The sequence below is a fragment of the Monopterus albus genome, unplaced genomic scaffold (assembly GCF_001952655.1).
Source record: "Monopterus albus unplaced genomic scaffold, M_albus_1.0 scaffold591.1, whole genome shotgun sequence".
Classification (NCBI taxonomy): domain Eukaryota; kingdom Metazoa; phylum Chordata; class Actinopteri; order Synbranchiformes; family Synbranchidae; genus Monopterus; species Monopterus albus.
This window is the reverse complement of record NW_018128471.1, coordinates 23,853-47,815: the sequence shown is the minus strand read 5'-3', so window position 1 is coordinate 47,815 and position 23,963 is coordinate 23,853. Positions and strand designations below refer to the sequence as shown.

Here is a 23,963-nt window from a genome sequence, read left to right as displayed (position 1 = left end):
GATGGATGGATGGATGGATGGAGTTTTGTCAAACATGATGCATACAAACGGAAAGATATATTTCAATTTGATTAAATGATTTTATCAAATTAAGAGGGTCTGTACACAATAATCAGTGAGATGTTTCCTCTTATTTTGTTCAAACTGTCACACAGTTGCAGCTCTGCCTTCTACAGTGTGCAAACTGGAGAATCACTGATCCCAGTTGCCCTAAAACAGTATTGATAGTGTGCAAGTTCTTTATCTTTACTTATTAAAATTGTCTTTTTGTGTCTTTAGTGGGGACCAGTGGGCTTGGAGCTGAGAGCTGAACCAGTGTGGCAATCAGAAAGCAATGAGAAATGTACAGACACATAGTTGGTTTTGTTTGTTTGATGGGGTTGTTGACAATAAGAGGAATAGCTGCAAGCGTATCCTTTCTTTATCACTAAATAGTTCACCAAAGGACAAAAGGTGTCGCATGAATTCCTTCCTTGTCTGTGTTCTAGGGCTCTTTTTCATGTGCAGGGTGAATGCTGAAAATTTTCTTTGTTCTTGTGCTTCACCTTTACTGTCCTGTGAAATACCACACCTACAGTTACTGCTCTTCATCTGTCTCCTCATCCCTTCACCCCCACCCCCAATTTTCTTTAACTATTCCCTTCTGCATTAATCCACCAGTCTCTTGATCAGGCTCTGGAGTTAGACTGGTGTTCTTGTGGCATACAGGCAATTTGCCTTGATTATCATGTAAGAGTTCAATGAGGGGGAAGGGAGTCCATGTGCCATGCGTTAAAGAATTTATTGTGATTTGAACAGCTCATTAAGAACCAGTTCCTTTTTGAGTCAAATACTTGCTGCATATAATGTTCTTAGTGAGGGCAAATAAAACTTCTGTATTGATGCTGAAAAAATAAAATATTTAATGCATAATAAAGATGAGAGGTGGCTCAAAAGTACAAAAATAAATAGATAAAGGGTACGATACAGAGAAGATTAGCATGGCCCCAGCTGTCTGTTATTGTTCCTGTAGATATGGCATATTTCATTGCTGTGTAAGTTCAGAAAAGCTTCTTGGAATCTGCTCTCTCTAGGGAGTTATTAGGTGTGAGATAGCAGAGGCTGAATCTATGCTCTCAAAGTACATAAAAGTGCAGTGAGTGACAATGGTGCATTATTGATAATGCCATTATCTCCAAGGGCGGACTTTCTTTAGCTAATCCCAAAGCAGACATGTGCACAAGAGCTTTTTGTTGGCTCAAACCTGATCACAACTGTAATTTCATAAAATCACAGCCTTATACACTTATTAAAAAATTCTCTCTAACTTGTCCTCATGACCACAGTTTTCACTCCTTTTACATAAATTTTTCACTGAATTGTAGATTTGTGCTCATCTGTGCTCTTCCTGAGAGTAAAACTGTGGAAGCAAATGGATTCACAAAAGATGCACAGTGAGCTGCAGAGTGACACGAGTGCTGACCAACTGCCACATGGACTCCTATGTGAACAGTAGGCAGGTGGTCATAATGTTATGCCTGATCAGTGTAACTACAGTAGATGACAGAGGCCTGTTTGAAACTGAAAACAAGCAAATGTTACCATTGAGATATGTCCATTTAGAGGCCATTACACCCATCTGATTCTGCTTGGTAACTCTTGGATCTTGTTAGTGGTTTTTAAGGTTGGTTGCACCTTGCTTGCTTCTGCAGCCAGTCTAAAAGCAGGGATGAAGGGCACCAGACCTCTGTCATAGGAGAAAACCTGACCTTGAAGGGGTGAACCTTTCATCTTTTAACAGCTCTGTCCTCACTAATGGCCTTTTCGTTTACATTAGATACAAGTGTTTATCATGATCCACAATGCATGCCTTCTGTATATCAGTGAAGAAGATTTATGTCTGTGTAATATCTGTGGTTGTCTGATGCTGTATGTGTTTTTCTGATGGTTGTGTATATTGCTTTGTATGTACTGTATACTGTATGTGTGTTTTTGTTGTTATTTGCATTGTTGTATTGTTGTGTCAGTGTATTTGTTTTTTGTTTTGTCTGGCTGTGTGTGTGTTTTCTTTTCTTTCCATGAGCTGTATTCATCTCAGTGAGATTATCTCGTTAAAGAGGTAATGAAGAGCTAAATAACTTTTTTATATGAATTAATTATGTCACTTTTCACACTACCAGCTGATTGTGAGGACATCCAGAATTGTGTCTTTTAGTCCAAAGAATGAACACATCTATGATAGTGTATTCCACACACAAACAACAAGCTTTGAACCATGGTGTTGACTGAACATGTGATATGGGTGTGTTCAAGTGAAAATGGGGCATTAAGTTGATTTTAAGGAATTCATATTAATTTATGTCAGGTCAACTATTCAGGACATATTTGTGTTGAGTATCATTTGGCATAGGGCTGGATCTGTGCAAAATTCCACGTATGGGGGTGGCTGTTTTGTTAAGTGTCATTAAAACAATTAATCTTAACTATCCTCATGGCAGAGAAACTGGAATCAGCCAATATTTGGGAGTTTTACTTCGTAAATGACCGAAACAATTAACTTGCTGATGAACCAATTAATCAGCTAATAGTCTCCATCAGTAAATGAGACAGAAATTGACCAGAATCAACTCTAGAAAAGCTGTGCTGGAAACATCAATCTCTAAGCCTGTTCTTTCTTTATGCTGTGTCCTCAGGAGCTGGCTGACCTTCGCCACGTTCACGCTAAGCTGAAGAAGCAGTTCCAGGAAAAGACCGCTGAGCTCGCCCATGCCAACCGGAGGGTGGAGAGCCATGAGGCTGAAGTCAAAAAGCTACGCCTGAGGGTGGAGGAGCTTAAGAAAGAGTTAGGACAGGCTGAAGATGAGGTGTGAACATGGCTATATGTGTATTTGTGTATGTGATGTTGAAAATGCATGGCAGTCAGAGACCATCATGCTGCCCTTCACTTATTCAGAACCATCCTCTTGACTGTCCCACCAGTCCAACACAGCCAAATGTTCAGGTCTCTTTACAGGAATCGATTAAAGGAAATGCAACTCAACAAATAACAAAACAATAGTAAAACAACATATACAATGTGCATCAGGGCAAGCAACATGAGCCTCCTAAAACATTCCAAATAAACTTAAATTTGATTAAACACTATTGCCAGAAAGTCAACACAGAGATGAGTCGTCTTGATTATCTGGTTTGTAACAGTAACTCTACATAGTTCTATTTACAGGGCCACCAACTAGTTTTTGGATAGCCACTAGAAAACTATACATTTGGCTCCAGTGAAAAAACACATTTGTTACCTGTCATCTCATATATAGAATGATTCTATTGTACTTCCCCAGAGGTTACAGACCTAATAAAACATACTATAAAATGCTTTGATTAGACTGTTTGGTCTGAAGTGCAACACATACCAGCCACCTCAAGTAGCACTACCTCATTTGACAGCAGCACACAGCAGACACTTTTATCTAGGGAGAAAATGTGATAATATCACTGCTTTGTACACCTTTGCCACTGTGTGTGTGCTTTTGCATATTTAGTTGGACGAGTCTCATAACCAGACCAGGAAGCTGCAGAGGTCTCTGGATGAGCAGGTGGAGCAGACTGAGAACCTGCAGGTACAGCTGGAACACTTGCAGTCAAGGTAAGACACAGACACACACACACACACACACACTGCTGCCAATGCAGGATTTTGAACAGATTTGAGGTCACTGTGCCAGTGGGAGCAGAGGAAGCATTCTTTACATAAACTGTTTAACAGTCGGATGGTACATTCTCACAGGACATGTGAACTGAATAATACTCTTCATTTGATGTCATTTTCTACATTACACCTCTACTTGACATTATGCATTTGAATGACTTGGTTGTAGATTGAAATGGTTTGGACATGTGCAGAGGAGGGATAGTGGTTATATTGGTAGAAGGATGTTGGAGATGGAGCTGCCAGGCAAGAGGTCAAGAGGAAGGCCAAAGAGGGATAGTGGTTATATTTTTTAAATTTTTTTTTTAAGTTTCTTTCAAGCATGTAAGACTAAGAAAATTGATATTGCAAAAAACAAAATTGATTAGACATTTCAACAAATACGCATAAGACATCACAACATTCCAATAGTACATGCTTGAAAGGGAGTAGGAAGAAGTATACACTTATCTAGTCCTACCCCCTTTCTTAGACCATGGTACCATATTGGTAGAAGGATGTTGGAGTTGGAGCTGCCAGGCAAGAGGTCAAGAGGAAGGCCAAAGAGGAGATATATGGATGTGCTAAAAGAGGACATGAAGTTAATTGGGGTGAGAGTAGAGGATGCTGAGGATAAAGTTAGGTGGAAACAGATGATTCGCTGTGGCAACCCCTAATGGGAACAGCCGAAAGAAGAAGAAGAAGAAGAGGTGGCTCAAAAGTACAGTACAAAAATAAATAGATAAGGGGCATCTCTCACTCTTCGATCTGGGCTTGTCTGTTATTGTTCCTGTAGATATGGCATATTGCATTTCTGTGTAAGTCCAGAAAAGATTCTTGGTATCTGCTCTGTTTATGGAGTCATTAGGTGTGAGACAGCAGAGGCTGAGGCTGAATCTATGCCCTCAAAGTACATAAACGTGCAGTGAGTGACAATGGTGCATTATTGATAATGCCATTATCTCCAAGGGTGGAATTTCTTTAGCTAATCCCAAAGCAGATGTGTGCACAAGAGCTTTTTGTTGGCTCAAACCTAATCACAACTGTAATTACATAAAATCACAGCCTTATACACTGATCAGCCATAACATTATGACCACTGGCAGGTGAAGTGAATAACACTGACTATCTGTTACAGTGGCACCTCTCAGTGTCTGTGTGTGAGGGGGGGTTATTAGGCAGCAAGTGAACATTCAGTCCTCAAAGTTGATGTGTTGGAAGCAGGAAAAATGGGCAAGTGTAAGGATCTGAGTGACTTTGACAAGGGCCAAACTGTGATGGTGAGATGACTGGGTCAGAGCATCTCCCACACTGCAAGTCTTGGTGGGTGTTCTTGGTCTGCAGTGGTTAGTACCTACCAACAGTGTCTAAGGAAGGACAAATGGTGAACTGAAGACAGGGTCATGGATGCCCATGGCTCACAGATGATGAGGTTGATCTACTGTAGATTAAACTTTTAACTTTCATTTGTACTTTTCAAAAGATTAAAATTTGTTTGAATCTTTGTTAAAATAGTTGAAAATGAGAAATAATGTACATTGGTCTCTATGAAGAGAGAGTCAGGGGCTGTAGTGGTGATATCACACCTAGAGTGGTGAGGCTGTTGGATTGGTCTAAAAAATTCTCTCTAACTTGTCCTTACGACCATAGTTTAGTAACTACAGTAGATGACAGAGGCCTGTTTGAAACTGAAAACAAGCAAATGTTACCATTGAGATATTTCTGTTTAGAGGCCATTACACCAATCTGACTCTGCTTGGTACATCTTGGATCTGCAACCAGTCTAAAAGCAGGGATGAAGGGCACCAGACCTCTGTCATAGGAGAAAACCTGACCTTGAAGGGGTGAACCTTTCATCTTTTAACAGCTCTGTCCTCACTAATGGCCTTTTCGTTTACATTAGATACAAGTGTTTATCATGATCCACAATGCATGCCTTCTGTATATCAGTGAAGAAGATTTATGTCTGTGTAATATCTGTGGTTGTCTGATGCTGTATGTGTTTTTCTGATGGTTGTGTATATTGCTTTGTATGTACTGTATACTGTATGTGTGTTTTTGTTATTTGCATTGTTGTATTGTGTCAATGTATTTGTTTTGTCTGGCTGTGTGTGTGTGTTTTCTTTTCTTTCCATGAGCTGTATTCATCTCAGTGAGATTACCTCATTAAAGAGTAACTTAACCCTAAAGAAATTTTTTATATTATGAGCTGTATTCATCTCAGTGAGATTATCTCGTTAAAGAGGTAATGAAGAGCTAAATAACTTTTTTATATGAATTAATTATGTCACTTTTCACACTACCAGCTGATTGTGAGGACATCCAGAATTGTGTCTTTTAGTCCAAAGAATGAACACATCTATGATAGTGTATTCCACACACAAACAACAAGCTTTGAACCATGGTGTTGACTGAACATGTGATATGGGTGTGTTCAAGTGAAAATGGGGCATTAAGTTGATTTTAAGGAATTCATATTAATTTATGTCAGGTCAACTATTCAGGACATATTTGTGTTGAGTATCATTTGGCATAGGGCTGGATCTGTGCAAAATTCCACGTATGGGGGTGGCTGTTTTGTTAAGTGTCATTAAAACAATTAATCTTAACTATCCTCATGGCAGAGAAACTGGAATCAGCCAATATTTGGGAGTTTTACTTCGTAAATGACCGAAACAATTAACTTGCTGATGAACCAATTAATCAGCTAATAGTCTCCATCAGTAAATGAGACAGAAATTGACCAGAATCAACTCTAGAAAAGCTGTGCTGGAAACATCAATCTCTAAGCCTGTTCTTTCTTTATGCTGTGTCCTCAGGAGCTGGCTGACCTTCGCCACGTTCACGCTAAGCTGAAGAAGCAGTTCCAGGAAAAGACCGCTGAGCTCGCCCATGCCAACCGGAGGGTGGAGAGCCATGAGGCTGAAGTCAAAAAGCTACGCCTGAGGGTGGAGGAGCTTAAGAAAGAGTTAGGACAGGCTGAAGATGAGGTGTGAACATGGCTATATGTGTATTTGTGTATGTGATGTTGAAAATGCATGGCAGTCAGAGACCATCATGCTGCCCTTCACTTATTCAGAACCATCCTCTTGACTGTCCCACCAGTCCAACACAGCCAAATGTTCAGGTCTCTTTACAGGAATCGATTAAAGGAAATGCAACTCAACAAATAACAAAACAATAGTAAAACAACATATACAATGTGCATCAGGGCAAGCAACATGAGCCTCCTAAAACATTCCAAATAAACTTAAATTTGATTAAACACTATTGCCAGAAAGTCAACACAGAGATGAGTCGTCTTGATTATCTGGTTTGTAACAGTAACTCTACATAGTTCTATTTACAGGGCCACCAACTAGTTTTTGGATAGCCACTAGAAAACTATACATTTGGCTCCAGTGAAAAAACACATTTGTTACCTGTCATCTCATATATAGAATGATTCTATTGTACTTCCCCAGAGGTTACAGACCTAATAAAACATACTATAAAATGCTTTGATTAGACTGTTTGGTCTGAAGTGCAACACATACCAGCCACCTCAAGTAGCACTACCTCATTTGACAGCAGCACACAGCAGACACTTTTATCTAGGGAGAAAATGTGATAATATCACTGCTTTGTACACCTTTGCCACTGTGTGTGTGCTTTTGCATATTTAGTTGGACGAGTCTCATAACCAGACCAGGAAGCTGCAGAGGTCTCTGGATGAGCAGGTGGAGCAGACTGAGAACCTGCAGGTACAGCTGGAACACTTGCAGTCAAGGTAAGACACAGACACAGACACACACACACACACACACACACTGCTGCCAATGCAGGATTTTGAACAGATTTGAGGTCACTGTGCCAGTGGGAGCAGAGGAAGCATTCTTTACATAAACTGTTTAACAGTCGGATGGTACATTCTCACAGGACATGTGAACTGAATAATCAATGCAGGATTTTGAACAGATTTGAGGAAGCATTCTTTACATAAGCTGTCTCACAGGACATGTGAACCGAATAACACTCTTCATTTGATGTCATTTTCTACATTACACCTCTACTTGACATTATGCATTTGAATGACTTGGTTGTAATGTGTAATGGAGGCTAAAGTACACTTGGTACTGACATGATTCCTGGCTGTGGTGCATCATTATAAACCCATGCAGGGTCAGCTGGTTGAGGAATTTTCAAATAAAAACAATGTCTGACAAACAGTCATCTCCTTCACTTCTAATGGAGACTACTATTTAGTGCTCCTGGTAAGTGCACTAATTGCTGCTCTTTCAGGAACTGTTGAAGTTATTCTCTGAAAGTGGACTTGGGAGTTATTGCAGCAAAATAAATGGACACTAATCAGTTAGCATTAATGACCCAACCTGAAAATTTTATCTGCCAGTGGAATGTTTGCTTTATGTTTAGCTGATAGTAGTTTTTACTTGTATGTTGAACACACCCAGTACAGTGGCTCTCAGTGCTTTCATAAGGCAACACAAAACAAAAGTTGATTAAATAAAAAAAAGAGACAAAGACAACAATCTATTAATTGTACAGTACAGTATATTACATATATAGAGAGTACAATGTGAAAGAAGAGCTTTGCAGACTATTGCACTGGGGCTGTTTTCTGTATCATGCTATACAGAGAAACATGGATTAACAATTCATAAGAATGATGGCAAGAAACTGTCATTGTGTCTGGTTGTTTTGCCAGTAACGCCATCCAGAGGGGAGGAGTTCAAACAGTTTGTGTCCAGGGTGTTAAGGGTCTGCAGAAATCTTCTCTGCCCTACTTTTTACCCGTGAGGTGTACAGGTCCTCCATGGAGGGCAGGCTCACACCAATGATCTTTTCTGCAGTCCTGACTGTCTGCTGAAGTCTGTACTTGTCCTGTTTGGTTGCTGAGCCAAACCAGACAGTGATGGAGGTGCAGACAACAGACTTGATGATTTCTCTGTAGAACTGTATCAGCAGCTCCTGAGGCAGGTTGAACTTCCTGAGCAGGACGCACATCCTCTGCTGTGCCTTCTTGGTGACAGTGCTGATGTTAGACAACCACTTCAGGTCCTGACACCACAGAGGAGTGATGTAAATAGATTAAAAAGTACTGGCCCTAAATTTGATCCTTAGATCCTCACAAGCTACTGTATCTTACTGTGCTTGAAGAAGTAATATGAAAAACTGTCTGCCAGAGATAAGAGGAAAATCAGTTGCTGTAAAAACAGGACCAAGCTGTCCAGCATGATCCCTCAGTTTATTTACAAAGAAACTGATCATCAACTGTATGAAATGTTTCACTCAAGTCAAGTAGGGTAAAAACTAAAGGGTAAAGGGCAAGAGGATTGTTCATGAATGCGCACAACTCCTGTTGGTGGTGTTGTGTCAAAAGTGGACAGCACAACAAACTGCAACAACATTAATTAATTTGAATGTCTCCTCCATAGATAGGTAAACAACGGTATATGTACCAATGAAAAGAGATGTGTAACACTAAATAACTGAGAAACCCCATATTTTAACTGGCATAATGCAGTCATAGTAACTTCTCTAGCCTTACAACAATTCTCTCTAATGTTACAGAAACAAGGCATTAACGAGTAGTGGAAACATCACTCCCTTGCAAGTAGCTCCAGGGTTGGTAAATACAACCTGTGGTCGCTGCGTCTTCCCCCACACAACCACATACAGTCCCATAGTAGTGAAATTAATTCCAACGGGTAGCATAGCACCGACAACAACATCATGGGTCGTTACTACACTTGTTAACCAGCAACACTCACATGCAGGAGACACACTGGCCTCAAGCAGTCAAAACAAAGAGGTATTGTGCTCCGGAGGAATCCAGTGTTGATGAGCTGATCACTAACCACGGCGGTGGCTTCACTAGTGGCTGTTTGTAGGTTAAACCCAGGTAAAACAGTGAGTCCCTGTACAGGAACATTCCCAGACATGCAGTAACCTCAGGCCCTGTATTTTCCTCCACATCCTCTGGTTACAGTGGAACAACAGGAGGGAAAATATATCCACAAAACCGGGTGCAGTCAAAAAATCTCGCTTTTACAATGGCACCAGTGGATGTTAAGCAAGGTCACATGAATATGCAACTACCTGGAGATTATGACCATTTAAGCAGATCCTTAAACTATCATGTAACAGTTAATTCTGTTAGAAAAAAAGTCTCACGAATGAGAGTTTGTGAGACTTGTATAAACCGAGTTGCTTCTGTATAAAAATTCTAGAACATACTGTATGTTCACCTCATTTTTTTAGCTTTAGCTCATGTCTAAGATGATAATTCACCATTGTAACATTTTAGATAAGTCAGAAAACAACGACAAGCGCTATGGGCTCTTCAAGCGAGGCACACATGCTTTTGGCCTACTGGTGACAGTTATATCCAAACTAATGAATATGGCATAGGATATCATACTAATTAAAATGATAAAATTGATTAAATTGATACAGATCTTTGGTAGATAAAAAAAATCATTTGTTGATGCAGTGCTAACCCTAACCCTAACACCTAGGGTTAGGTATAAGGTAAGTATCTCGATGACCCTCCCCACTTCATCCGACGACTAGGTGGTTTGGACGATTAGGGTTCAATAGACCTAATACTTATCTACTCAGTACTAAAGAAGCTTTAAAGCCCATTAGACACAGTAATTCAAAATACCTACTAGAGAGTGTTAAAACCCAGTAGGCAAAACAGGTCATCTAAAATAGACAATACTTATTATCTACTCCGTACTAAAGGAGCGTTAAAGACCATTAAACAGAGTATTGCAAAATAGGACTCAACGCCTAAACCTAACCAAGGCCTTGGACACCAACTCCTCTCCCCTTGACCCAAACCATGCCCTTCCCTGACCATATCCGTTCTATATTCATGCCCTAATCATAACCTCTGACCACCCAACTCTATCACCCGGACCCTAATCTTAACCAATTCCGGTACCCTGGCCCTAATTTTAACCAATTCCGGTACCCTGGCCCTAATCTTAACCAATTCAGACCCTAAAATGCCTAAACCTAACCTAAAAGAAAAAATGTATCCAGCCATTGTTGTTTAATTAAATCTGTTTGAGGCTTTACTATATAATGTATATCAATATTCCATCCATCCATCCATCTTCCTCCACTTATCCGGAACCGGGTTGCGGGGGCAGCAGTCTAAGCAAAGATGCCCAGACTTCCCTCTCCCTACATACTTCCTCCAGCTCCTCAGGAGGGATATCGAGGGGTTCCCAAGCCTGCCGAGAGACATAGTCCCTCCAGCATGTCCTGGGTCTTCCTCGGGGGCTCCTCCTGGTGGGACATGCCCGGAACACCTCCCTAGGAAGGTACTTTTACCCCAACGATATTAATGCCTAACCCTAACCCATCCTTGGGCCCAAAATCCTTTTTAGACCCAACCCATATCCTTATCCTGACCACAACCACCCCAGGGTCCAATGCCTAACCTTAACCCCTGCCTTAGACCTAAATCCTTTAGGCCCAACCTGTGCCCTGGCCCTGACCATAACCTTGCCAAGCCCAATACCTAACCTTAACCTGTGACCTCCAAACTTTACAAAGCAAACACAACCCACAGCATGTAAACAAAACTACACCAGACAGGAAAACGCGACCACCACACAAAAACCCAGGGCAGCACACCAGGTTTCATTTTGTCCAATACTTTGGTTTATTACCAAGAGTGACAAGTGTCGGCCCGTGCCTTCACCTTTGATCCTTTATCCCAAACCATATAGTCAATGGACGATTACGGGGAGAGCTGAAGAATTCCCCTAACCCATACCTGTTAAGGCTGTCAGGGCAGAGAAGATGACCACATCAGAGAGCAGAGGCACTGGTGTTTCTACTGATTTGTCATTCACAAGGAGAATACAATGGAGAATGATTCTACTTAACATCTGCAAACCCAGGCAGTTCAGGTTTTAACCTGAGGAACCTTCCCATAAAAAATTAAAATTGTCTGAGTCTGTATGTGAAGGATTGGGTGAAGTATGTGCAGTATGTAGGCGGAGGAGTCTACGCAACCAGCTACTACTACTACTATGCCCCAGTGAGGGCATTGGGCCCTAGATGAAGAAACTTTACTATGCTGGCATTTAAGCAAGTTAACCATCTAGGGGAGTGTAGCTAGACCATCGGGCATCACAGGGTGGGGGTAGTTGGTGGGTTTGGCGCCATCATTTTGCAGCTGCACTGGAGAAGCCAGCCCTCTGAACTTTTCCAGCACAGCAAACTGAGCTGTTCTGATCCATACACTCAGAGCTGAGATGTTTGCCTGGGCAGTGGCAATTGAAAAAACTGTTCAAATTATAAAAAAGATAGGTTTGAATGGCTTTCTTTACCCGTTTACAGGTCACACAGCGTTTGTTGCAAGTTGCCATAGTAGAGGTTCTTGTGTTGGCTGCTTTATTAACTGTTGTCTGCCTATTTTGGTACTTTTGGTATATTTTAAGGCTATTGTTTATAGCCATCCTAGCACCAGTGCTCTAGGGCTAGTTGATCCAGTCTGACAACTGCTTAGCAAATATTTGATAATACTATGAAATGTACAAAATATTCAAGGTCAAGGATGGATTAAAGACTTTTTGTACCCTTATTTATTCAACCCCCAGCAGGTTAACATTTTTACTTAAGTTATACATCTTGACATTTACCAAATGATTCCCTAACCTTTCATCTAGCACCATCACCAGGTTTCATTTTGTCCAATACTTAGGTTTATTACCAAATACCTGCAAATACTTGCTGTGAACATTGTACTGTCCACACACACACACACACACACACCCATCAAGGAACATATGTGTGCTGCTAACTGTGTGTCTCAATTAAAACCGGTACCCAGTGCTGTCATATTCTTCAGCATTATGTTGCCCCCCCTCTCACCATCAGACTGCGGCGGCAGCAGCAGAGTCCTGGCCTGTTTGGGAAGATGCGATCGGCTCGGTTCAGTGCAGAAAACCTGGACGGTCTGACCAGTGACATGGATGAGGAGGAGGAGGAACTCCAAATCCCATGACATTCACAAACACGCATGCAGCAATACGGGACATACTGTAGTTATGTAAGGAAGCTGAATGTTGTTGCACTTGAGGAAAAGCTTTGTATCTCCTGGTAAATTGTTTTACAACAGGAAGCAGCACTGTCTTCTGTTCAAGCTGCAAGTTTTTAAAGAACCTCACTAATATTTCTGAAACATTTTACCCAGATCAAAATGTCTGTAGGGCAAAAACGCAGAAAGCTCAAATAAAAGATCAATTTGGTTTTCAAGAATTTTTGAGAAACCACCTAACTGTTCATCAGAAGTTTAAACAAGAAAAAAACTGATGTGAGTTTCTGCTGAGCAGCAATATAATAAGCACATACCTTATGCAGATCGCATAGACATGGCCAGACTCACTCATGCTTACACATTGTTGCATATCTGGGCATGCAGCAACAACATCGAAACCAGCAGGAGTGCGACAGACATTAAAAGGATGTCCAACCAGTGTAATATTGAATGAAAGGACCATGCTGACAAATTTCCACCAGATCACACTAGCAGAGGCCACAATGTCATCCTTTCAATGTACTCACTCATTCTTATCTTATATTATCACATGCATTACAGCTGTCTCGTCTGAACTGTGCTACTGTGTTCAAACAAGCCTCACCTTCACATCTCTAACACCAGTATTAATACTTTCCCATGTCTGTCTGCTATGAGGAGAAAGCCCTTTTGTGTCCCTCTGATCTTGAAACTGTTTACTGACAAGGGATATCAGTCATTTTAAGAACTGACAGGTTGCTAAAAAGGTCTGCACATTTTACCTAGTATTTGTAAATGTGAGTATTTTTTACCCAAATAGTTGATATTTTTCTGACAACCAAGACTGGTAGCACACTACACAACTTTTAGACTCATTATGGCTGCACTGAATTGGATAGAATTACTACCATAGTACAGTAAGTGTGGAGCAGGACCTTCCTGTCTGCAGGTTTTCTGTTTGTCACTCCCCAGTTAGTCTCTGCATTTGAGTTGCATTATGGGCCATTTGCACTGGGACTCCCAGATTCATGCTAAAGGTTTGGTATGGAATAATATTACAGGAGAGACATGAGTCTAAAACCAAGACCCAGACCTGACCCATACCTGTGCCTTTCAGACCAGGCAGACATAACCCACCTGGTACCACTGAATTTGAGACCTGAACTTGATCCAAGTCCAAAGCTATAGTTTTGTCATTTCTTCTTTTAATGATAATGTTATATGCCTGCTTGGGAAAGGCCTTCTCACACTTAACTAATCTAATAATGATAATAAATCAGCACAGAATATGGCACAACAGCCCACCAGTACCAAACATATAACTTCACCTGGCCAATAACCTGTAGGTTTAGTGGTGGTACACACTGAGAGGTGTGTTCATAGGCTTGTAATCTGATCTAATGTCACAGTCCTGTCTGTGAGCAGTATCTTAACGCTCCCTAACCCTATGATGTTGGTATGTATACAAACTCAACCAAAAACTGCACTTTCAGATGATAGAATTCTTTGTGCTTTGAAGCTGAAAACCTGGTGTATTCAAAATGTGAGGTTTAAGTGTTATTTCTCAGTCTGTGTAGTTATTATACTGTTGAAATGGAAGCTTCCTTTTCTGCATACACCCAAAAAGGTCCACATCCAGAAATGCAATATACAGACCAGTATTCCTGACAGCAAAGACTAGAAATGCATCCAAAGTTCTGCTGTTGTTCTGTTCTTAGTTTGGATGTGCAGTTATGATGTTTACGTGGTGTTTATACTGATGTTCAGTATTTTACATTATTGTAATTATGGGGGGGAAAAATTCCCCAAATCTGAAGTATTTATGTACAGTAATTCCCTCAGGGCTGTGTCTAGCCCTGGTGGAAAAGCCTCCAAAGCAGAATTTAGACCATCATGAGGTAATGAAACACACTAAAGCCAAGGCCAGTAAAACTCCTATAAGCATCTTACTTACTGTTTGCGCCTCTTTAAGATAACCCATGTATTCTACAGTAGGACAAGGTTTGGATACACTGGGTGGTGAACTGAATTTATTTTCACAAAACTGGGCTAAATTATCTGTTCATGAAAGAGCTCCAGTCTGGCAGTTGTGAAAGCAATAAAACATTTATTAATCCTCCATCAACAGTCACTCTCTGCCTCAGCCTCAACACTGGCAATGGAAGGGGACCAAGATATTTTTACTGATCAGGATTCTGAACTATTTATGTTGTTGTTGTTTTGGTTTAGTTTTTTAAATGATCTGTACCACAGTGGTTTTTGTATTAGCTCTATAAAAGTCAAATGCACATTTAAAGAAACATGAGTCAGTGTGTCTTCTTTTTCTCCATACTGCATGTTTTCAAAATGCATGTGAAAGATTATTTTATTTGTAGAACAGTATTCACAAGCTGGTAGCGCCTCAGTGTAACTTCAAACCTGTTGTCTTCTAAAGTTTCTCTTTTTGTTGTCATGGTAATGTTGGTAATGCTGATGCTTAGGTTTGGTTCATCAAATTGTAATTGCAATTCTAACATGTTTTGGGCGTGTTTATGAAAGATGAAAAAGAAGCAAAAGTGGACTGGGAGGTGAAACTGGTGTTAAATAAGATGCCAAACAACAATACTGTAAACCAGAGGTTAGCAAATGGAGGCACAGAGGGAGAGACGGGGTGCCAACAGCTGTTCTAAAAACAACACAAGGTTAATTATTGTTAAAAAAAAAAAACAGTCAGCAGCAGTGGCTGTGACACTGCTCAAAGAGGAAATTAATGTAAAACCCCTAGAAATAACACCCTCTCAGACTTACAACTCATATCTGCAACATAGACATGATAAATATTATTTTAGAATTAGTGTGACTTTTACAGTTGCTGACCTTATTTTCAGTCTATTGTAAATAAATATTCATAAATCTGCTCAGAAACCACAGCTGTTCATGTTTTCATCAGTGATCAGTCCACCCTGGACAGATTGCCAGTCTATCACAAGGCTGACATGTAGACAACAACACACACTCACTCCTACCGGGCAATGTAGAGTCACCAGTCAACCTAAGCTGCATGTCTTTGGACTGGAGGAAGCCGGAGTACCCGAAGAGAACCCACGCGGGCACAGGGAGAACTCAACACAGAAAGACCCTGGGTCAGCCTGGAGCTTGAACCAGAACTTTCTTGCTGTGAGGTGACAGCGCTAATCACTGTAACACTGTGCCACCCAGCCCAGGAGATAAATAGCTTAATTTAGCATAAACAGAGCAAGTATGGGGGAATTTTGGCTAGTTTTAAAATATGCCTACAGCAAAATAGTTACAGCACCTAATTTCTTGATAAGCACAAGTTGTTTTTATGTTTCTGTTTGAATAAGTTAAGCTAATCACCTCCTGCCTGTCGATCATTAGTTAACATACAAGCTTCTCATCTCCCTCTCAGTAAGACTGTTTCCCAAAATGCTGAGTTATTGCTTAAAGGCATGTGTAATATAATGATCAAATACTGTTAGTGCTTCTACTACCATTATATGATGCTTTAAAAAGCAGAATGAAAATCTATTAGTTCATAAAAGATACAAGACCTGAGTCTACACATATCAATGTTTCTTCAACACCACAAAGCTGATCAGTGATAAGTGAGCAGGTGTTAATATGGTAAAAATTATTGGCCACATTCGGTATTATTGTCCTCAACAGTGTCTCATGTGTCACAGTCTGATGAAGTGTTTGCTATTTTATTTTGCTGCAACTGTGCAGCCTGACAAATCTAAGTATATGCAGTTTTAGAGGTTATCACACACTGACATCTGCAGGGGCCACGTGGGATTACAGTGGGGTAAAATGGTAAATGGAAGCCAGCCCTTTGACTTTTCTCTTCAAAATGACAATAAAGGAGTAATTTACATATGACATATATGTGACTTCTGCAGAACAACAACAACATACCTTCATAGAAATGTACATGTCTCAAAATTATGGGGGAGGCGACAGTGGTGTGGTGGGTAGAGCAGTCGTCTCCCAACCAGAAGGTTGAAGGTTTGAATTCTCAGTGCCGGAGTCTGCGTGTCAAAGTGTCCTTGGGCAAGACACTGAACCTGGATACAAAATAGTTAAGCAAAGCTCCATCTCAATCAACTTCAACAGTCAAGTCCTACTTTTACCTTAGTGGGTGAGTGATAGGCTAATAATGTAATACTATAATCTACTGTATAATATAAAATCTTTCTACATTGAGTAGCATACTAATGCTTTTGAGCATATTTTGAGTACATTTTGTGTTCATATTTGCTTAACATTATTAATACATGACTTTTTGTAACAGACTTTTATGTAACAGAGTAGGCTACCTTTACAATGTATTGATATTAGTACTATGGTATGGTATAATGTAGCTCTCAGTGATAAAGAACAGGCCCAGGGACTACGACAGCAGGCAGTTGATGGTATTAAGAGCATAGAAGCTGATGGGGGATTAATTAGATTCATTTTTGAGACAATACTAGTACATAGGATATTGTTTTTTTCCCCCCAATCCTGGATTTCAGGTAATTCAATCCAATGACCCTACACACTCCGATACAGTCAGTGTCACTTAAACACTGTCACTTAAACAACTCAGTCAGTCAAGTCTCTAACTTCTCAAACCTTTGCAAAGTTAGTAGTGATTAAATATGGTGAACAAATTAACTGTATAAAATGACACATAACTTCCCATTCATAACAGTCAGACAAATCATGAGGTGACTGTGTTCCCCTTGTAAGATAAAAGTTCATGACAGAAACATTCATAAACACATAAATCTGAATTCATCACTTCCTAATCAAATACTAATACTTCCTAATACTAATCAATGAGCCCAAGTAATACTACAAATCACTAAATAAACCTTATCTTCCTACCACATCCAAAAGGAAAATAGAGATCAACTTTTATTACAAAGACAAACTTTTGATCTAACAGAACAATTCTACACTAAACCATCTCCCTACACTCTAAAAAACATGCTCGTATGCACTATAAGTACTGCTTTAGGATGACAGAACTCTCTGCTTTCTGTTTTCTAAGTTCTAATTTGCTAATTTGCTAATACTTTCCAATTTAACGTTTAACACACTGAAAATAAACAGTCATAGAAAAGAAAGAATAACTGACCAGGTGATCCTCTTTCCCCCACACATAACAGCACAGTTTCAATGACACACACGTCTGTACTGTAAAACAAACAGCTTCAATTCTACTACAGCTCTTGTTCACTCCACATCCAGACAAAAACCTGATGGGCGAAATTTCTGGCCGATCCCCATCCTTTTCTTTTGAGACGTAAAAACCCCAATGATGACGAATGCTGGGGAAAACCGTCTTCTTTTTGGGCGATCACCAACAAGGCCTGCAGTGAACCCGATTGTAGGAACCAGACGTTGTGTAAATCCTGAAACTGATTTCAAAATATAACATAACTGTAACACAAACATTTGTTATGTAACTAAACTACTTGTATAAAAGCTCTAACCAAAAATCTTCTGCCAAGAGATGAGCTGAGATGAAAGTACTCAGCGACAATTAAGTAGTGAATATATAGATTACAAGATACTAATAACTGTTATGCATGAATTGTGTACAGTATGAATATATAAAAATATAATGTCCAAGTCCATTGTCCTTTGATCAGTTCAGTTCTTTGCAGCTCCACTCTGTCACCATCTGCTTTCTTCCATCCTCACCGGCTGCAATGTCTCTCTCTCAACTTCTCTATGCATGCCTGACCTCAGTACCTCTGACTTGCACTCCCTCGTCATGAGGGTCAGATAGATGAGAACACAACTGGGTCATAACCAGTATTGTCATCAAGGGGAGCATCAGCTTCACTCGAACTCCCTCCTCATCCAAGGAATCCCTTGGATCACATCTTCTCGTTATCGAATCAGGATCAGCTCCAAGCCATCTCTGTCCTTGGGGACTTTCACACCATGTACAGGCCTCCTTCGCAAAGAGGTCTCTCCACTTCCGGGGCACCTTCACGTACACGACATCTCCTGCTCTCACTTTGGACTCTCCATCCTTTTGGGCCACCTTGTCCTGCAAAGAGGAACCACAAACAACGCAGACCACACAGGAGTAAATACTCCTGCACATAGTATTGACTAGTCTAACATAAAATCTCATTTCCCTATCAGGATGTCAAAACTTGTATTAACATTACAAAATAGCACTCTATAGACTACCCTTAAACCTCCTAACTTTAAATCTGAACAACCTTTTAACAAATGGTAAGAATTTGAAACTAAAATATTTTTATTTGGCTTTTCAGAAGGTGACAAGTGTGGGTTTAAGGGCAAATCTGTGACTTCTGTGGGAAAAGATTTTAACATCCATACATGCAACCCAGGGAGGGTTAACACACACTGAGCAGAAAAACACACAAAAACCAAAAGAAATATCATTTATCCATTGTCAATAAGAAGAAAAGTGTGTTATAAGCAGAAGAGTGTACTAGCATCTACATGAAGATATTACTAGATCTGAATAAAGCATCTAATTTAATTAGGTTGTGACAACTAACCAAAAGTGCAAATGACAGTAAAGTTTACCTTAGATCCAAGGTTACCTCATGAAGAGAGTCCTCCTGCATTGAAGTTAGTCACAAGATTTACAATATAACATGATGAGAAATAACCACTACATGTATCCATACATCCCCTTACATTCAGAACAGAGGTACAGTATCATGTGTTTGCTTGATTCGCTTTCCCATCGCCTTGTACACTCACTAATTTATTTGTCATAATATTGTCATTTTATCCCCTATCACATTGTGAAAATGAAAATCTAAACAACTGTCACATCCTTGCCATACCATCTTGCAGAACTACAGGGTCCCAACACTAAAACAATCAATTAATTAACCAATTATGCAATTGACAAAAACTAATCTACAACCTTTTTAATTCCATCAGCTGTTTCCAAAAGCTAAAGCTTCTCTGCTTTCTGTTTCTCAACCATTCACTAGGTTTCTCTATTTCATAGATCGGTGCATTAAGTTTATTGTTACTGAGTTAAAGAGTTTGATATCAGGACTTTGAGATCGTAGTAAAAATGACATGTGACCTTCACACTCTAAAAAAACCAATCTGGAATCAGTAGTGTCACATTAAGCTGAACCACGCCTAAAAAGAGAAGACAAAAACTAAATTAATTAGAATGTAATTAAAACATCATATAACCATGATCCTCAAATGATCAGCGTCCAAAACATGAAGGAACACAATAAACATGAATGCTAACTGAGCTAATGAGAAGCCACATTTCAATTATTTCAGGTAAGTTGTATTTTAAAAATAATTTCACGTAGTCTGGGAGAGTGAAGTCCAGTGTGTACTGTAACAATGATTAATTCAGCAATTCATGTTCAACTCCACAATGTATATTTTCTTGCCATGGTTGATCCAGGAGCCCCAGCTACTTTACTGTCTTTAACTGTAAGAGGACACCACTTGTCCCTCCTCTGACCAGCTGTCCATATATTTCACCTGTTCCTTACAGTACAGTAATTTATGCAGTGAAACTTTGTCCCTATTCAGCTAACATTGTTAAAGAGTCATGAAGCAAACAATCAAAGAGTCATGAAGTCCTGGTAACATGTCTCATAGTCCAGTACATAATTTCCTCAATGCACTGGAGGATAGTGCATGAGATCTTACCTGCCCATTTCCTCAGGTAATCCTCCTAAATTTATTAAACACATGAGAACAGCGGCACTCTGAAAGATGCAGAACATAAGTCAGTCATATTAAGTGGGCTTTCACTATACTTGGCCAACAGAAACCATATGAACCCCGCCAGGTTAATTGCCAAAACTCTGTCTCGACTTAACCCAGCTCATAGGCACAACCCTGCAGTCACACTCAAATTTATCTCTGAATAATGGAGTAACTTAATCACTTTGCTGCCAAATCCTAAACCGCAGGGGCGCAGAAGTCTGCCTGCGCTACAGAAACATTACTCCTAATTTCAACAACTTACTGCAAAATTTACAAATAGTCAATCCTAGCTTGTAACAACAGCTTTTTAATTCCCAATCCTACTTGAGTTATGTAAGACAAATCCTACTGTAGACCCACATGCAGGTCAGACTTCAGCTACACAGCCTCAGCTTTACCAATAATTTTTATCCAATCCAGGCAACTTTATAACTCATAATTTCATCCTATTCAATCCGTTGCCTACAACTGTGCTTTATCTTATCCAATCCCAATAGGCTGTATTCCTCCATTATTTTCCTTAGAGCATCAACCATAAACAGCACAATCACACACATACAGTATACTTATTTACACACTGTTAATAAATGCTATACCTTCACACTCACTCATTCACAGAGTGAGCAGCTCACACACATATCATACAGGAAGTAGGTATCAGAACACACACAAACGGAGCAAAGAGGGGGAGAATTACTCATTGTTTCACAAAAATAGAAAATAAGTCTTATACTCACCTCAGCAACACAGTGAACAGTCTAAAAACACATGAAATTGACACAAGAACAACAAGAAATTGCAATACACACAATTCTCAGTCATCCCTCTGTCCCTAACTTCAGACACACATCTCAGTCAATTACACAACACCAAAAAAATATAAGTTCACATGTTTAAACACATATTAAAGTCCACATTTATTCACATACAGAAAGCGCTCTGAGTGGGAAGACAATTCTGTCCTTTAACATATTTATTACAATATTCCAAGTGACATTCTAAGAACACATCCTGACCTTTCAATAGACAGTTTTAGAGGAAGCGCCTCTAGCGTTGCTAGGCGACCTGGTCTAGTTCCTGTTTTGTGGTTTCCTGTCTGAGTCTTGCAGCCCACACATGTCTACAATATGCTTCAAGACAAGTGAACTGGTTAAAATGAAAGTAAATCATACTGCATATGATACTCAAATAAACATAGATATATTTGCTAATGCAGATTATAATGTCAATCATAGAAGGCCATGCATTTCATATAATGTTGATAAATGTTGATAATATATGGTCAAAACAATAAGACCTTAAATAACTTTTCTTGAAGACAGTTTTAGTCATCTCAGTCTGTATCTGCACAACTTCCTGTTGTTCTGAGTCTCTCTGCTCCTACTCACAAAGCATTTCATGTGCACAGGTCAAGTCTTTACAAAGGTCAAGCAGATTAAACAATTATTTAAACAGTTTTGCAAATACATGACATAGCACTATATAATTTTATCAAGAATTTCTTTCTACATAACTCATAATTTCACGCTGCCGCCCTACTGGTCCCATCCTTGTGTTTCGAGCATGGACCACTGCTGATATTACTGCTGCAGCACAACATCTTCCAGACCCAACAGCATCTGGACAGAAATTTGCAGAACAGCTCTCCATTTTCTGCACTGAATTTCGTCCCACCATGACTGAACTGAAACGTCTTTTACCAACAAAAATGAAACCTGTCGATCTCCAGCATGTGACTCGTCTTTCCCAGTAAATGACCTGCGTGTCTGCAACATTGAATGGAATCACGCTGATAACGCCCCATACAGAGATGCTGTTACAGCCCTAGGAGTTGTGTTTCGTGACCAGTTGCCCACTAAAGTGGACATGAGTAAAATCACGTCTTGCAGACAACAAGAGGGAGAATCAACAGAGGAGTATTTACACCATCTTATAGAGCTGTTTAACATTCATAGTGGCCTGGAACAACCAGATTCTGAATAGAGTAGTATTTAAACAGATAATCTTGTAGTTAGGGAAACAGAGAACAGAGACTCTCCTCCTGCAATGTGATAGATAAAGCATTAAATAAGAACATTGTCAAAAGCGTCAGTCCAGTCAGTTGTTGTTGGTCACGTGTCAGTCTTTCTGTCAACCCACAGTCAGTTGTCAGTCTCCACCCGGCCCTCTGGGGCCGGGTCCCCCAAAAAGCACACGGTTTACTGTCCCAGTAGCATTCTCTCTTCTTCTCTTCCTCTCTTTCCTTCAGGCCCACTCTTTTATCTGCAGCTTTCCTTAGGCTGTTACGTCAATTTCTGAACTTAGCTTCCTGCCTCCAGTTTCGGGAGACAACACCCTGAGATGTACTTCAAAAACAGGAAACATCTTGACCAACTTACATAAGCTCATTGTTCAGCTCACATGAACCTAATGAACCCATAACCACTCAGCTCTCCCTTACACAACTAGTACAAATAATATCTATATATGAAGTACATACTGTTACCTCTGGAACCTTGTTTATTTTTAGCCACTACACATACTAATGCTTTTGAGCATACTTTGAGTACATTTTGGGTTAATATTTACTTAACATTATTAATACATTACTTTTTGTAACAGACTTTTATGTAACAGAGTAGGCTACTTTTACAGTGTATTGATATTAGTATTATGGTACTAATACCATTCCCCCCAATCCTGGATTTCAGGTAATTCAATGCAGTGACCCTACACACTCTGATACAGTCAGTGGCAGTATGCACCTTAATCGTTGGTTCTCAATCCATCAGAAAACAAAGAGAAAAAAGAAGGCCAAACACAAATTGTTTGCAGCTTAGTCTTTTGCCATGACTGTTTTGACTTCTGACAGTGCATGATGTACCTGTTTCTATGGTAGAAAAAGTAGAAAGAATGTTCAGTACGTACTGGATGTTAGTAAGTGGCTGGAAGCTTCACGCTATCACAGTAATGTGGTCCTGTTCGGAAAAGGGAGTTTTGAGCTCACTATAACCAGATTAACAGAGGAGTTTAAATGTACTAAAGCTAGAATGGAAATAACATAATCCAGAGAGGTAGATATCCAGAACAGTAGTAGTGCAAAGTGCAGCAGGGAGAAGGTCAATGGAGGATGGGCTTGTTAAAAGAAATGTTTGATACATGCAGCAGACATAAGGCCTACTTCTTTGTTTTAGGATGAGCAAGCTAAAACGAGGATGTAGAAGATTGACTAGTATGTTAGAGTGATTATCAAAACTAGGAGGAATCTGATTTGGCTCAAAAGAAAGCAGAAGTTTAGATGGGTCAGTTGAAACATTTGCTGAGTTATTGAAAATGTTTGGATTATTTGGAGTTTTTGAAGGACAGGATGGAATTTGAAATGTTGGCTAGTGTTAGTGCTTTCTCTGGCTTAGTTAAAATGTTAGGTGGGTTATTTGGAGTTTTTAGTTGGGACAGCATTCAAAATGTTTGATAGGGCTTGTTAGTGTTTGCCATGACCTATTTATTGTTAAGTCACCCTGAATTAATTAATATTATAATTAATTATTATAA

At 39.8% G+C, this 23,963-nt stretch overlaps 1 protein-coding gene across 1 annotated transcript in view; it reads left to right on the top strand.

The window, feature by feature from the left end:
- Positions 1 to 14,995, top strand: part of LOC109953252 (coiled-coil domain-containing protein 102A-like) — a 31,094-nt gene extending 16,099 nt beyond the window's left edge. The window contains exons 4-6 of the mRNA XM_020588678.1: positions 2,673 to 2,843; positions 3,519 to 3,622; positions 12,566 to 14,995. Coding sequence (XP_020444334.1) covers positions 2,673 to 2,843; positions 3,519 to 3,622; positions 12,566 to 12,692 — 402 coding nt within the window. The 3' untranslated portion in view covers positions 12,693 to 14,995. The remainder of the gene's footprint in view (positions 1 to 2,672; positions 2,844 to 3,518; positions 3,623 to 12,565) is intronic.
- Positions 14,996 to 23,963: the final 8,968 nt, after the last annotated feature.